Source organism: Tubulanus polymorphus, chromosome 7, assembly GCF_964204645.1.
Source record: "Tubulanus polymorphus chromosome 7, tnTubPoly1.2, whole genome shotgun sequence".
NCBI classification, from domain to species: Eukaryota; Metazoa; Nemertea; class Palaeonemertea; order Tubulaniformes; family Tubulanidae; genus Tubulanus; species Tubulanus polymorphus.
Window position 1 is genome coordinate 7,345,615 of NC_134031.1, and position 15,886 is coordinate 7,361,500.

General features: G+C 39.5%; 1 protein-coding gene and 1 long non-coding RNA gene across 4 annotated transcripts in view; one reads left to right on the forward strand and one right to left on the reverse strand.

Annotated features, from left to right (window-relative positions):
• Positions 1–4,007: 4,007 nt before the first annotated feature.
• LOC141908444 (nondiscriminating glutamyl-tRNA synthetase EARS2, mitochondrial-like) overlaps positions 4,008–15,886 on the reverse strand; it is a 30,245-nt gene continuing 18,366 nt past the window's right edge. For all 3 annotated transcript variants that reach the window (XM_074798496.1, XM_074798494.1, XM_074798495.1), the window contains 5 exons: positions 12,225–12,319; positions 11,903–12,065; positions 6,317–6,535; positions 5,165–5,434; positions 4,008–4,219 (listed from right to left, as the gene is read on the reverse strand). In XM_074798496.1, coding sequence (XP_074654597.1) covers positions 4,094–4,219; positions 5,165–5,434; positions 6,317–6,535; positions 11,903–12,065; positions 12,225–12,319 — 873 coding nt within the window. In that variant the 3' untranslated portion in view covers positions 4,008–4,093. The remainder of the gene's footprint in view (positions 4,220–5,164; positions 5,435–6,316; positions 6,536–11,902; positions 12,066–12,224; positions 12,320–15,886) is intronic.
• On the forward strand, positions 10,464–11,328 carry LOC141908446 (uncharacterized). The gene is made up of 3 exons (XR_012619609.1): positions 10,464–10,668; positions 10,863–10,899; positions 11,087–11,328. It is a non-coding gene; the product is annotated as an uncharacterized LOC141908446 (long non-coding RNA).

Genomic DNA, 15,886 nt, shown 5'->3' on the forward strand with positions numbered 1-15,886 from the left:
ATACGTGATGGGGAACGGATCATAAACATATCAGACGTGTTTTACAATCGGCGGGCATCTTAGTGTCATCAGACCTCATTCGTGGATAGAAATAAGAGGTTTTTTGAAGAAAGTATCAAGGTTTTGTTTTAATTCATAGCCATTATATTTGATAATTGTAACCACTGTCGGGTGTATCGGGTATATCGAGATTGTTGGGAATTCCCGGTATGTTGGGAATGTCGGAAGCGCCGGACATGTCGGCGAGATTGTCGGGAGTGCAGGTTATCAAATATCGGGTGTGTCCGAAGTGCCGGGTTAGTCAGAAAAGTCAGGTTTGAAATAATTGTGCCAGGTACGTATGATATTATATATGTACGGTATATTGAATGACGAAGAATAGTTTTTTAGAACTGTACTGAATATGCGCGGAAGAGTATTGAAACCAGTTCTATTTAGTGTGATGTGGTCTTGGGGACTACTTATCCGTATATTACGGAGTCCATTGCCGTGTATATTTTTGAGGCTATCGTAAACGGCTGGGATTCTGACACTGCTGCTTCTATAGAGATACTTGAACTTCTGGAATCGATCACAGTTGGTGAAAATTTAGGAGTACGATCATAAAACCCACCTTACTCCCGTCCTCCCTCAACCCCACTCCCGCCTTGAATTACTTTTACAGTTTGAAAATCAATTTTTCTTCTTACAACAGGAACAACAGGAAAGGCATCGACGCTATAAACCGGAAATTATCGAACCGGAGCCCTTGCGAGGCCCTTGCGAGGCCCTTGCGAGGGGTCTGGGCGCTCTCCCCCAGAAAATTTTCTAAATTTGATGCAATTTTAGAGCTATCTGGGCTTTTCTGTTGGCACCTGGGAGCCTATGCGATTCCTGTATCCTAGACATGTATTACATAGCCAAAGATAAGAGTCGAAAAGGAAGAGTTGTCTAGGCCCGGCCCACCCCCCATGAAAGTCACCGGAAAACATCAACTATATTTTTGAAACACCCAATTACGGATGGTTTAATTTTGCAAAAAAATTTACTTAAACAAAGAAAAACTTTAAAAATTTTAGAAATTTTGAGGGGGCGCTCCTCCTGCTCCCCTCTTGAATCCGCCCTGGCCATTTTCTTGTTCTGTGTCAAATGTCACTGTATCCTTTCAGCCACAGGATTCTAACGTTTCAACATGAAACCTCACACAATGAGTCTCCCTAACTCGGGAAGATCGAATCAAATCTATTTGATAAATTGAATTAAGTGATAATACGGCTCTAAGATATGGCTTTTAGTGCATTCCCCCAATTGAAGCCCAATAGATACGCTAGTAGCTGAATGGAAAAAAAAACGATTTATAGATTTCTGTATCACAATACATCTATGTTTTGGATCGATTAAAATTTCAGCGTTTCATACACAATGTTATTTTATAGTTATAAAACAGAGGCGGCTGCAATTCACGAATTCAGTATAGTATTTTTTTTATATTTCAGGGCCGCGTGAAAAGACCCACCAACAGGCTCAAGTGCATTATAGCATTAAATAGTTCCAGCAAAGACTTATCACATTGGACTGGTATTTGGAATTAATCCGCCAATATTGGACTGATTGAACGTCGTCCGATTCTACTCGTCGACAATGTCTACAGCCCCGATTGTCGACCGATTCTAATCGTCGACAATGTCTGCAATCCTGATTGTCGACCGATTTTACTTGTCGACAATGTCTACAACCCCGATTGTCGACCGATTCTACTCGTCGACAATGTCTGCAATCCTGATTTTCGACCGATTTTACTTGTCGACAATGTCTACAACCCCGATTGTCGACCGATTCTACTCGTCGACAATGTCTGCAATCCTGATTTTCGACCGATTTTACTTGTCGACAATGTCTACAACCCCGATTGTCGACCGATTCTACTCGTCGACAATGTCTGCAATCCTGATTTTCGACCGATTTTACTTGTCGACAATGTCTACAACCCCGATTGTCGACCGATCATAAACCTATATTAATCGATCGTTTTCCGTCAAGCTTCAAGCAATGCGATTACATCTCTCCCGGGCATCTCTCCCAAAGTAAACATTGGACGGTATGTTTTGACCGAAAGATGTTGGTATGATGCCCAAGTCATTATCATTGCACTTGTTGGCGTTATGTAAGTCAATCGCCTGTAAGCTGGAGAGCAATGACGTACTGACGTCTGTAACCGATAATTACCTAAACTTGTACATTTTCGTTGCTGTTTTAAGTTTCGCCACTATGTTCAAACGGCAGAGCCAGCACACAATTACATGCACATTAAGTAACATTATTTTGTCAACATGTCACGATTGATTTTACACGCGATCAATCTATCTCAACAAATTTTTCTGACTTTCCCCTGATTTAAGCTGTTTACAAAATTCCCTGACTTTTATCAATAAAACAAGAGGAGCATCAGCTTATATAGCCGTGTGTCCCCGCATGGCCAAATCAAAAAACGGCTCTGTACTTTGTAGGTGTTGGTCCTCAGAATATCCATACCGAACTTGGAATTAATCTGACTAAAACAGTAGTAGGACTGTAGCAATTTGGAAAAATAGAGGGCCGCCCCTTGGAGGAAAAATAATCTACAAAATGCTCTGTAACTTTGTAGGTCTTGGTCCATAGAGCATGCATACGAAATTTCAATTGATCTGATTAAAACTGTAGGACTAGCAATTCTTAACGAAGGTCCCACCCCAGGGGCGCCCCCTGGGGGACAAATAAAAAAAAGCTCTTTGTAGGCCTTGGTCCATCCAATATTCAATCCAAATTTGGAGTTGATCTGATTAAAACTGTAGGAATATAGCAATCTAAAGCAATAGAAGTCCCACCATCAGGGGGAAAAATCCAAAAACGGTTCTGTTATTTTGTAGGCCTTGTTGATTTCAAACCACTTTTTGAAGAAACTGACTCCAGAACATATTTCTTAGAATATTTGAGGTACAAGTATTCTAAAATTTTTCCCTTCACTGGGAATAAACTAAAACTGGATGCCATGCACACCTGGGAAGTGCAGGGGTGGAACCAGGGGTATTAGCCCCATTTTTCCCGGCTGAGTTACCGCGGAATTTTCTCCCTGTACAATCAGGAAAGTTCGCAGAATGAACCAACATGCATCTTATTTCCAGGGAAAGCCAGAGTAAGTGAGATTCACATCAGGCCAGACAACATGATTTGATATAAGGTTTATTTCACATTCCTATAAATCCAACTTGTGCATCCTCGAGAACTGAAAAGAGAGCGCATGAGATGATTATTGATTTCGAACCTTACTTATTCAAATACTAATCCTGAGGAAAGGGTCACTACCACAATCCATCCATTTCCAAAAATTCGTGGTATTTTCGCAGTAAAAACATAACTTTCCCCAGGCGCGGATCCAGGACGAAATTTTAGGTGTAGCATAAAATCAAAAGGACAAGCAATATTCTAAAAGGACACTATCCCCTTCAGATGCAATTTCCAGTCACTTGGGATTCTTTCCACCAAATAAAAACATAGTAATAATTTTCGGGGGAACTTAGAAAATCTAGAGGGTAGTACGTGCCCCGTGCGCTACCCCCTAGATCCGCGCCTGTTCCCTGTGTTCTTGTGAATGGCAGTAAGACCAGAGCGTTATCTTGACAGAACCAAGTAGTAGCTAGCCCAGCAAATATTCCAAATTTTAGCTAATCTACTTTCATAGGAATTTTAAAATTTATATGACACGAAGATTGTAAAGTTCTGATGACAGACATAGGAGAAAATGAAATACAATTCACGCAGAAAATGCGTATGCAAAATAAAATTAATTTCCTGTGTTTTCCCACAAAATAAATCAGTTCCAGAATCTTGTGGAAAACCCTGGAGGAGAAAAAAAGATGTTACGGCTTCTACTGAAGCCTGGTGGGAGTTATAGCTACTGGTATTTCTGTAGGGTAAACTACTCATCCTGTGCCATGTAAAATATATTTCTTAACAAAATTTTCTTAACATAGATAACATATATTTGCCACATAAAACAATTCTACAAATTGGAATCGACAACAAAAATACATTTGAACTGTGAAGAATACCGGTTGGTTTAAGCCGTATTAAATAATCACATGGATTCTGGTGAATTTTCTGCGTGACTAGTACGTTCTATATGATTGACAGCTGTTTCCAGACGGTGGACAGATCTGGAGCATCCCAGTAGTGCGATCATTTCCGCTACGCCAGGTCCTTGCTGTAAAAATTCATCAGAGAAATACATATAATAGAACTCGTCATAAATGAATCCGATCAACATTTTAATGACAAACAATTCAAAAATTCTAGCTGGATCTAAAATTTGATATTGAAATAGGGACCCGTTCCTTTTATTCATTTGATCGATAGATTTGATCTTATTTTTTGGAATCCTTACTAAAACACCACACCTGAGGAATGAGAAAGGGGAAATGACCTCAATACGTAAAACATAAACGGAATAACCGATTTGATTTTACAGTCAAAGCTCGTTATAACGCCAGCCCCGGGACCGTCAAAATCTTGGCGGTATAACGAAATGATGATCATGAGAGTTGACATAGTGTACACAACATGACTATTAACCGAATCCAGAATTAGTCATTAGTTGATCTTAATTTAGGAAGTGTAAAGGTCTTAGCTCATTTCATTTAGATGATAGAAAAAATAATACAGTAGATGTGTGATACTGCCAACAAAATGTATCAATTCTTAACCAAAAGACTGGAAACGTTGGTAATTGACAATGAGTTTGAATAGGACTTCTAGGATTTCGTTGGAGTTATGGCGGAGGGTGAGAGTGGTATAACGAGACCTATTTACATACATTTAATACCAAATGAACTGCGCACAAGGAAATTATTGGCGATAGGTGAATTTGGCGGTATAATGGTTGGCGGTATAACGCGCTTTGACTGTATAAGTGATGAAGCTATCTCAACAAATTTCCTTGACTTTTCCCTGATTTAAGCTTTTTACTAAATCCCGTAACTTTTCCCTGATTTCCAGGTTAAGTGGCTACCCTGTAAAAATGAGAAGAAAAAATGGACCTCGACAACATTTACCTCTGACTTGACCATTTATCCGACTTACACAATGGTTAAGTGGATTGTGCTTTAATGAATCTTTAAATTGAATCGAAATGAAAAATCAGAATATTTACCTTCAAGCCACTGATTACTGTTCGTAATAATTTCATATAATCGCCGACTTTCAATTTGTGTTGTTTAGGGATTTGCTTCAACGCTGCACCAATATTCGTTTGTGTGAATGAATTGTTCAGGTCTTGTAGAGCAGATATTGTCATCCGAAGAGCGGAATTCAGATTGTCTTTTGATTCACTTGATACGACTGCCTTGCTATCGAAAGAAGGACTGTGCCAGACAAACCGAAATTCCGACTTCAATAAGTCTTCGAGAAGGTGGATTCTCAACTGAAATTTTTAGATTAGACATGATAATATTTAGGATATTACTTATTTTCTGTACGGGCATCTAGGAAGAGGCGAAAAACATCAACCTCTAGTGGGAGGATATCTCAGAGATAAGCAAATGTGTAATGGGAGAGTCACGATGTACAGCGTATGAAACACCAATTGACTGATTGTATTCAGTCACCACAATCAAACTACTTCAAAATTTTCTGGGTTCTCCCGATAAAAAGAAAACTATCCCAGTGATCTGATGAACGACACAATCAAAGACCAGAGAGTTGTCATCTTGCCAGATCCATTATTACGCTAGCCCCCAGGGTCCAGTTCCACAGTTCGTAGTTAAGATTTGACCCTGAGTTAACTCCTTGAAAATGAACTAATTTTAACTCAGAGTTAACTCTAACTCACAACTGTGAAACTGGGTCCAGTATTCTTTACTTTCAGCTGATATATTTTTACAGGAATCTAAGCTAAACCCCGCGCACCGAAGATTTTATAGTTTCAATGTTCTAATGACAGAGATGAAGAACACAATTTGAGTGCGTAAGAGAATAACGCCAATATTTTCCAGATTTATCAAATTTCATTGAATTCCCTGTGTTTTCCTTGAGAGAAATCAGTTCCCTATGGGCTCTGTTTTCCAGAAACAGAGCTAGAAAGTTGTGGTCACCCTCATATTTGTTAGTATTTCCGCCGTGGAATACAGCGTTTTAATTTGATGTGTATAGACAAAGAAAGCTGTTACCTTGGACCCATACATTGTATATCCATTTTCAAACTTTAGTAAAATGAGAACTCCCCCCCGAAATTTGTAAGAAAATCAATGAGGTTCATTGTGAAAATATTTCTAAAACGCATTGAGGAAAGTGGGATAAAACTTACAAGGCTCCAATCTAGGACACAATGTAAATATTCCTGAGAGAGAAGATCGTCACCAGATGTCAACGTTTTGCTCGTAATCAGTAAACTGTGTAATCTGTCGACTAGCTGTTGACGATCGCCGATATTCTGCAATTTTGTCGTCAGGTGAATTCGATTGAACTCATTAATACGAGCGACTTCGAGACGAGTAGACTGTGTTCTGACTTTCTCCAATGAAAACTGTAAGAAATAGTTCACCATATAATGTGATCACCAATGATTTTCTGATTTGATAACTCGAAGTCGGTTGCCAAAAAAATTGTCAGTTGATATTATCTCAGCTAATTTCCATAACAAGGTGCCCAGGGACACCATTGCCCACTTGGGTAATGGTTTGAAATTCTCGACAATCTGACAATATCAATATTCAATACCCCTAGTGAACATGTACCAAAACCAATGACCTTCAAGACATGCCATGAGCTACATTTTTGGCATGTTACCAAAATATACCTAGGTACCAACATAATATGGATATACAAAAGCTATTTAACGCCCCCTGGTGACTATATACAAAAACCAATGACCTTGAACATACAACAATCATGAGCCACTACGTTGCAATTGATTGTAGTTACAAATATGCATCGGTACCATTGAATATACAAAATAGACAAATTGTGTAAAATCTACATAATAGACCAATGGATAGACGAATTGTATAAAATCTAATATTCAATTCCAAGTGATGCCCTAATTGTGTACCAAGTTTTTAAAAAATCTGTCAAGAATTGCAGCCTTGTCATTTTTCATGACGGCCCCTGGTGGCCATAGTTTAAATCAAATCAATCCGATCATAAATAGGGTACTGCCTCATAAGTGATGCCCTACTTCTGTAAAAACTTCTACTTCTACTTCTGTACAAAAATCAGTTGACGATTGCGGCCTCAAGGCTGTTAATGTTGTTTTTCATTTCTAATTTGTATAGAATCAACTCAATTTTGAATAGGGTTGTGCCCTAAATAATACCCTAGTTGTGTGCGAAACTTGAAAAAATTGGTAAATAGGAATGTACCTCCGACCATTTCCTACTTGTGTAAGTTTGAAAAAAATTTCTCGAGAAATGAAGGCTCTATCGTGCTACCATAGTTTTCCAATGCAGCCCCCTGGTGGCCACAATTTAAACTTTAGCAGCCTGAGTTTAAATAGGAATGTACCTTCAACCATTTCCTACTAGAAGTTTGAAAACAAGAGCCCCAAGGGGCACTATGGCCAGCCTGTCAGCTTTTCATAAAATGGCAAATGATGCATTCTGTGGGTTAAATTTGTCCAAATACACTCCCAGCTCAATAGACTTGTCAATCCCAGGCTAATGAATTACACAATTCAATCGTGGTTTCATAAGTAGCACAGACAACAGCGACTGGTGCTGGCAGGAACTAATACCTCAGATAAATCTTTTCCCTTGGTCTTAGTGATTTGAATGCGGAATAGAATTGAATTTTCTGAAATTTGCTCAATAAAACAAAATTGAATTGGATTTGCTGTTTTACCTTGTTTGATAAAGTAAAATTGAATTGGATTTGATATTTTTTTTTCAAAATCAAATTTGATTGAATTTGCAGTTTGAGCACATGGCTAATTACCATATCAAGGTCATCCATCCGATTTGAGAAAAAGCTATTTTTCCCGGACTTTGCACAAATGTCAATGATATTTTCTGTAGTGCAAATAAAAATATTCCTCTCAAAAACCAAATCAACTAAAGATTTCACAGAAATCGATATTGAAATACAATTTTAGATCTTAAAATAAAACCCAGAAATAAAACAGTACCCGGTTGACGATACCGCGGGTTCACGTGAACACCTGCTGATCTCTGCGGCTAAGCCAATCATAGAGGAGTCTTTGCTTTCTGATTGGCTTTTTAAAACAGATATTTTTGCAATCAGATTTTCGCGAAAAAGCTCATATAAATGTTAACAAGGCCCTCTTTCAAAATTCAGCTTCATAGGGGTTGGAGAATGCTCCAATGAATGATTTGTATGAATATATGCTCAGTTGCACAGACAAAGAGCCTTAGCTCTGGAAACCATGTCATTTAAATTCGCTCCATTTGTATAGTAATAGGCTCAGCCTACAGCTGGCCTAAAAATTTCTCGGGAAATTAAGGCTCTATTGTGCTAACATCGTTTTCCAATGCAGCCCCCTGATGGCCACAATTCAAAGTTCAGCAACCTGAATTTATATTGGAATGTACTTCAAACCATTTCCTACCTGTGTACCAAGTTTGAAAAAAATATCTCGAGAAATGAAGGCTCTATCGCACTAACATCCCTTTATAACCACAATCTAAACCAGCAACCAAAATTTTAATAGGAACCATTTCCTTGTACCAAATTTGAACTAGGGGTCCAGGGACACCATGCCCACTTGGGAAGTGGTTTCAAATGCTCAACAATGTAACAATTTCAATATTCAACGCCGCCTGGTGACCATATACAAAAACCAATGACCTTGAAACTCAACACAATCATAAAACATGTCAGCAGCTACGATTTTGTAATTGATTGTGATAACAAAATATGCCTCGTTACCAATTTAATATGGAAATACTAAGTTATTCTACTATTCAACACCCCTGGTGACCATATTCAAAACACAATAACCTTGTAACTCACCATAATCATAGAACATGTCATGAACTACAACTTTGCAATCGGTCATGGTAACAAAATATGCCTAGGTACCAATATAATAAGGAAATACTTAGTTATTCAACGCCCCCTGGTGACCATATAGAATAAATAATTTCCTTAAAACTCACCACAATCATAGACGATGTCATGAGCTACAACTATGCAATTGATTGTGGTGACAAAATATGTATTGGTACAAAATATAATATAGAAATACTAAGATATTGTATTATTCAACGCCCCCTGGTGGCCATATACAAAAACCAATGAACTTGAAACTCACCACAATCATAGAACACGTTATACGCTACAACTGTCTAATTCATTGTTGTAACAAAATAATAATATGCTTAGGTATCAATATAATGTCGAAAAACTTTTTCCCACCTACGAATGAGTACTAATGACACCAAGATGGCCGCCAATTGTGTCATAATTGGCTGATCAAAAATACCTGTCTTAGGTATAAAACATCCCTTTCCAAAGAATACCCATCAGCAATTGCAATGAGAAATGGCAAACCAGTAGGAAGCTACAGGACTCAGAATTCGGGCCAAAATTAAAATTTTTGGGCACTTAAAAGGTCCTAGGACGACCATCTTGAGTCTGATCGACCCATTGTTTGTTATGCTGATGGGCCCTGGCCCTGTTCAATTATATACAAAAGATCAAGGTAATTGATCAAGGCGTCTTCAAAATTTCCCTCAAAAAGTTCAAAAACGTGTAAAAAGTGCTGATTTTGGCTGCCAGTCGGCCATCTTGATTCTGACAGGGCCAGTTTTTGGACTGAAGATGTGTCTAGGGTAGATACATGTATAAACCAAATATCAAGACATCACCTTGAAGCGTCTTCAAAACTTCCCAAAATAACTGGATTCTGTCTACGAATGGACGGACGGACGTACGGTCGATGGACGAAAAGTGAACGCAATAGCCAGCTGGGACTTAAGTCCCAAGTGGGCTAAAAACATACCTCGAGAAACGCTAACTTCATTTTCCAATGCGACCCCTGGTGACAACAAATCTAACATCAGTTTAATTTGATTCCATGTTCAACAAAATATGCCAGCCCTACTCAACGTCTGCTTAAAATTCATGATCCTAGTTGAAATTCTTCAGTAGTTATAGATGTTTATAATTATGCAGCAGTAGCGCCAGATAGACACATCAAAATCTTTACGCCGCCCCTACTAACGTTGAGCAGGAGCATAAAAATGGCAAATTATGAGGTAACTACAGGCTTCGAAATTCAGGCAAAAATTACCTTTTTAGACACAAAAAAACATTACACGATGGCTATTTTGCATCCGATCAAGCCAATCTATCTCATGCTGATGGGTGAGTAGGTACATGCAATTAGTACCAAACACATTTTGTCAACACGGAAATATTATATATTTTCAATACTCAACATTCCTGCTGAACAAATACAGAACGCTTCAATACATATATGGATCATTTATGTTAAAATAGAACATTCATGTTAAACTAATGGTTTTCAATTCCACTCATTCTTTTCATTGGCAAAGCTGAGCGAACAGAGGATTTACAAAATAATATCTTGTTACCCATTTGTTTAAAAACCACGTAGGCAATTGAGAGTTTGACATCATAAAAGGCACCAGCAGCAAAAGGGGAATAGGGAAACACTCTCTGGTTCAATTCCAAATACCGGTAAGTACGTAATAGACTAGAATACTCATAACTCATCCATAGTTCGACAAAACTGTCCGTATATAGCAATCTATCTTAACTAGCGTATATGTGTTGTCTTTTGGACCGGGCTTAAGCATCTTCAAAATGTTATAAAAAAATTGGGATCTAGTACCCAAAGCAAAAATGCTTAGGCACAATTTGTCTTTTTCTAGGTTTTTGATCCCAACAAGTAGTTATCTGCAATGATAAGTAAGCAGTGCTTTTCATACGTAATTCTTCTAAAATATACCTGTGGCATTTTTTGTTAATTCAATCGGAAATCTATTCGTTGGCGATATTGAATGCATTAACGCCAAATAATTGAATCAGGTTTGCAACTTATTGAAAATGAATAAAATGTTGTGAATGATTAATAAATAATCTTTGTTGATTTCAGGTGACATTTTTAAATGCATCATTCCACTTTGTGGAATATTTGCATCGGTCTGGCTGATGGCTGTAGCTGACGAAGGAAATGAAGAAGAACTGTTGTTGAAGGAGAGGTTTCGACGAGGATGTAACGCCCGTGGAAAGGATTGTAGTGGCTAAAAATATTCGTTTTGACTTTCCACGTCATTGCTTGGCACGGTATCCAATTATTCTTACCCAAATTTCTCAAATCTCATATTTAACATCTAACAGTCTTCATACTTTCTTGTCTTTATTATGTAAATTTTGAGGAATCCAATCTCAACTTCATGTACGGTAATATGATTAAAAATCCAAAATAAATTTTGCGTTTATCTTCTCAGAAATGTCACGAAATGACTTGACATTCCACCAACAGACAGGGGATGGATAGTTAGAACGACAGCTCCAGCTGTTTGTGATTCATTTTCATTATGATGGTATCCGTAAGTGTTTCTAATATTATTCCTATACAGCAAGGATTGATTTGGGGGAAAAACCTACGTCATGGTTGTTTGGCATTTTCGAGGAAAAATAATTTCGGTTTTATTGAAGTTAGTCAAAAGTCGAAGTTGGCCATGTCTGAGTTAGGCAAGATTTACTGCAGCTAGCAATTTCCAGTGTATGATGTTTATCGTATTATAACTACCATAACTACCCTACCCATAGCATGCACATATACTTGCCGGCAAAATTTGATAACTCTGATATTTTTGTTACGTATACACATGGTTGGCAGCTAATAACACATTATTATTATCATGAAATTGTCTGGATAACCATCGACCTAGTTGTGTACACTCACATGTTTGACCAGTTCTTCGATCGTCATTCCGGAAGTTTCTCGAACATCAAAACCTCCGCCAATATACGTAATCAGATTCAATACCGATTCGGGAAAATATCCACGTTCACGGAAATGTTCTACATGAATATCGTTCTGCCGCTTTGATAGTTTACTGCCATCCCTAAAGCAAAGATTAGAGAATGAAAGATCAAAGAGATGATAATTAATGAATTTCTATATACCCAGTTTTACATATATGAATACACTGTACAACACTGTTTCTCAATTTCGATCTTTTGATGCTGGAAGCGCAATTGAGAGGGATATTACGTAGTATTACCTGTTTAAAATTAAAGGCAGGTGACCGAACTGTGGAGGAGTCCAACCGAATGCTTTATACAAAAGTATATGCTTCGTCGTCGACGCTTGCCATTCCTTCAAGCAGAAATACAGATTTTTTCACGAGTTGAACTTATTTATTTATTTCCTGTAAATTGTAGTACAGTATATACAGAATTCAAATAAAGAGTAATCATATAGAATAATAGGGAAGTTATAAAGAAGCAGTGCTTGTAGGATATAACACCCTAGAAAAATATACTTGAAAAACATGACAAACAAATAGACGGACAAACAAATAGATAGTACAACACAAACGGTGTATACACTAAATATTTGTCAGGAATATTCAAAAAGAGCTAACTTAAGAATCATTTTGAGAAATAAGAAATTATTTTGAGAAAGGAGATGTTAATAACTTGAGGTAAGTGTGTCCTTAATTTTACATCTAAATGAATTTAGTGAAGGGGAGCATTTAATTATTGTTGTCTAAAGGATTCCAAATATTTGGGCCTATAACCTTTGACAGAGAAATTACAATTTTGTTCAAAAATTGGTATTTACGAGGAATACTTACCTGGGAAAATACACTATAGCCATATTGCTTTTGGCTAGGCAGATAACGCCCGAATCGACTTTTGGTAGGGGCGCCGTAACATAGCGCCATCTGGCGAGACGCCATCATCTTTTTGCGCCAATAATCCCTCAATCGCCTGGGGGACGGCTGGGTGGGAATACCCGTGTATTTTCCCAGGTAAGTATTCCTCGTAAATACCAATTTTTGAACAAAATTGTAATATTTACTTCGAATACATTCCCTGGGAAAATACACTATAGCCAGAATCCCAAAGAATGGAGGAGGGAGGCGACCAAAAGTCGATTTAAATTCTCTACACTTACACTCACCCTAAAACTCTCTGCAGAAAACCGCAACAAACCCCAGGTGAGCCAGTGGAAAACCAAAAATCAGGGAGCTACCGTGCTGCTTCCTTTTCAGTTCCTAACTGTACTGGTAGATAATAACATGCCTATTATGACCCTGTTACGTTTGAGTCGAAAAAAGGAAATCAAACAACCCGGTGTCAACTGACTCCCGGATACCTTAGTAAGGCACTGACTGCCATTACCTCGATATTAACCTAAACCAGTAGGTAAAAAACTTAAACTCTAGACGCAGCCTTGCCCAGGCTATATAAATGAAATCATGATTCATGTCTAAACTTAATACCTATAACAAAAGGGACCCTTACCACTAACTGTCTTAAGGTAACCTAGGCCCTGCAAAAGATGCCCACAACTTATATACATCAACTTTCTTATAGCTGAATACAGAAGAAACCCGTTAATCCCCAGGACCTGGTTTAAAAAGGTCTAACTGGGCCCGATGTTTTTTGGGTTTTTGTACGCTTATTCGCTGTGCAGTAACAATTGGACCCAACGTGGACAGTGAGCCTAACTGTCCAGAAACGTCCTTCAAATAAAATGACGAGAAGGTAGAAGGAGACGTCGAGAAGGCTGACCGACAAACCTGTTCCAAGGAAGCCCCCGTGAATAATGACCAGGATGTGGCTAATGCCCTCACCTGATGAGAATGTATCCCGAGCGGAGCCTGGGCCCCCTGAGAACGCAGAGTTTCTTTAATTAAAGAAACAATCCATCTAGCGATTGTGTCCCTTGAGATATCTCTCTTATCCCCTTGTCGGAGAGGAATAAAGAGCCTCTCCCTATCTTGTCTGTGGGGAAGTGTCCTCTCTAGGTACTCCTTTAAAGCTCTTACTGGACAGAGCGACGTATCAGGAAGATCGTGAGATACCCTATGCGTCAAAGCCTCGATCTTCCAAGATCTGGCTGCTACGGATGCCTTATGAAACTAAGACCAGGCCTTAAAATGACAAACCTATCTTGCGGACCAAAGGAAATATGACCCGGACGCATCGATAAAGCATGAACCTCCGAACGCCTCGCGGCCATCGCTAAGAACAGTAAGAACACCGTTTTCTTAGATAAGTCTGACAGGGTAGTATTGCGGATAGGCTCGAAGGGAGTGATCATAAGTGCTCTAAGAACCACTGTTAAGTCCCATGGCGGGATATCTGAAACCTGTTTGGGTCTCTTAACCCCAAAACCTGATATCAATTGAGCTATTTTCACATCCTCCGTCACTACAGGAACGCCCGCTGAACGAAAAGTATGTCCTATTGCTGATCTGTAGCCTTTAATGGTTATAACCTGTCTATTCTTCTCTTCGAACAGGAAATAGAAAAAATCTATTAACTCTGACACAGAGGGGTGGAGAGAATCCACCGCTCTCCTATTACACCAATCGGAGTAACATTCCCATTTGGAATCGTACAATGCTCCGGTAGAGGGACGTTTGGATTCCACGATAAATCTGGCTGCCCCCGAAGAAATTCCTTGGTTTGAAAGCTGTCGCTTGACAATGGCCAGGCGTGTAGATTCAATTGGAATTGATTTGGGTGTAACTTGAACCGTCCCTGGGACAGTAACCCGGGGTAAAGCAAATAAGTTGAGCAAATAAGCCTTTACTGTGGAGTTGTCCATTGACAGCCACACATGATGACCCCCTAACCTCCTTTTGAAGTGTTTGAAGGCCTTTTGAACCGCTAACAGTTCCAGGTGATTTATGTGGAGATGAGTCTCTGCTCGAGACCAGTTCCCGGCTTTCTGAAAACCTTCTACATGTGCTCCCCAGCCCTGATGGCTGGCATCCGTGAATAGATGAATCGGGGCCTTCAAAGGTGCTAGGGAGGTGCCTCTTGTCAAGTTCTGCGCGAGAGTCCACCACTCGAGGTCGGGGATTAGGTTCACCGGTGGTACCGGCAATAAGGTATCCCACTCTTCCCCTGCCGATCTCCAAGCTTGCTTCCAGAATCTTTGAAGAGAACGGCTGTGTAAACGACCGAGCGGAACTACGAGTGCAACGGAACTCATCTGGCCCAAAACCTGGGACCAGGACCGAGCCGATCTGGGCGCCCCCGTCAGGAGACCGAGAACTGCCTCCCTCAGCTTCTGAACTCTGGCCTGTGCTGGTCTGACTAAGGCCTGCGTCAGGTCGAAGTGCATACCTAGGTACGTGAACCTTTGAGAGGGGGTCAACTGGGACTTCTCTAAATTCACTATGAAACCTAATTGACGGATCAATGCCAGTGTCTTGTCTAAGGCTTCCTTGCACTCTGCTTTCGAATTTGCCACAACCAGCCAATCGTCCAGGTAACAGAAAATGCGAACTCCCTTCGACTGAAGGTGTTTCTGAACCCTTTTGACAAGTTTGGTGTAGACCCAAGGGGCTGAACTCAGGCCGAAGGGCAGAGACCGAAATTGGTATGTTCTTCCCCTCCAATGAACTCTTAAATACTTTCTTGAGTTCCTGTGTATTGGTACTTGAAGGTATGCATCCCTCAGATCTATGGATGCTGCCCATTGGCCTGGCTCCAGCCCCTGAATCACCTCCTTGGGTGTTGTTAGCTTGAATTTTGGAGCTATGATATAACGATTTAGAGCTGACAGATCTATTACCGTCCTTAAGCCCCCAGATGATTTTGGGACGGTGAAAATTCTTGAATAACATCCCGGGGATCCTAGAGGGATTTCTTCCAGCGATCTTTTTAAAATCATCTCGTTGATCGCTGGCATAACGTGGGA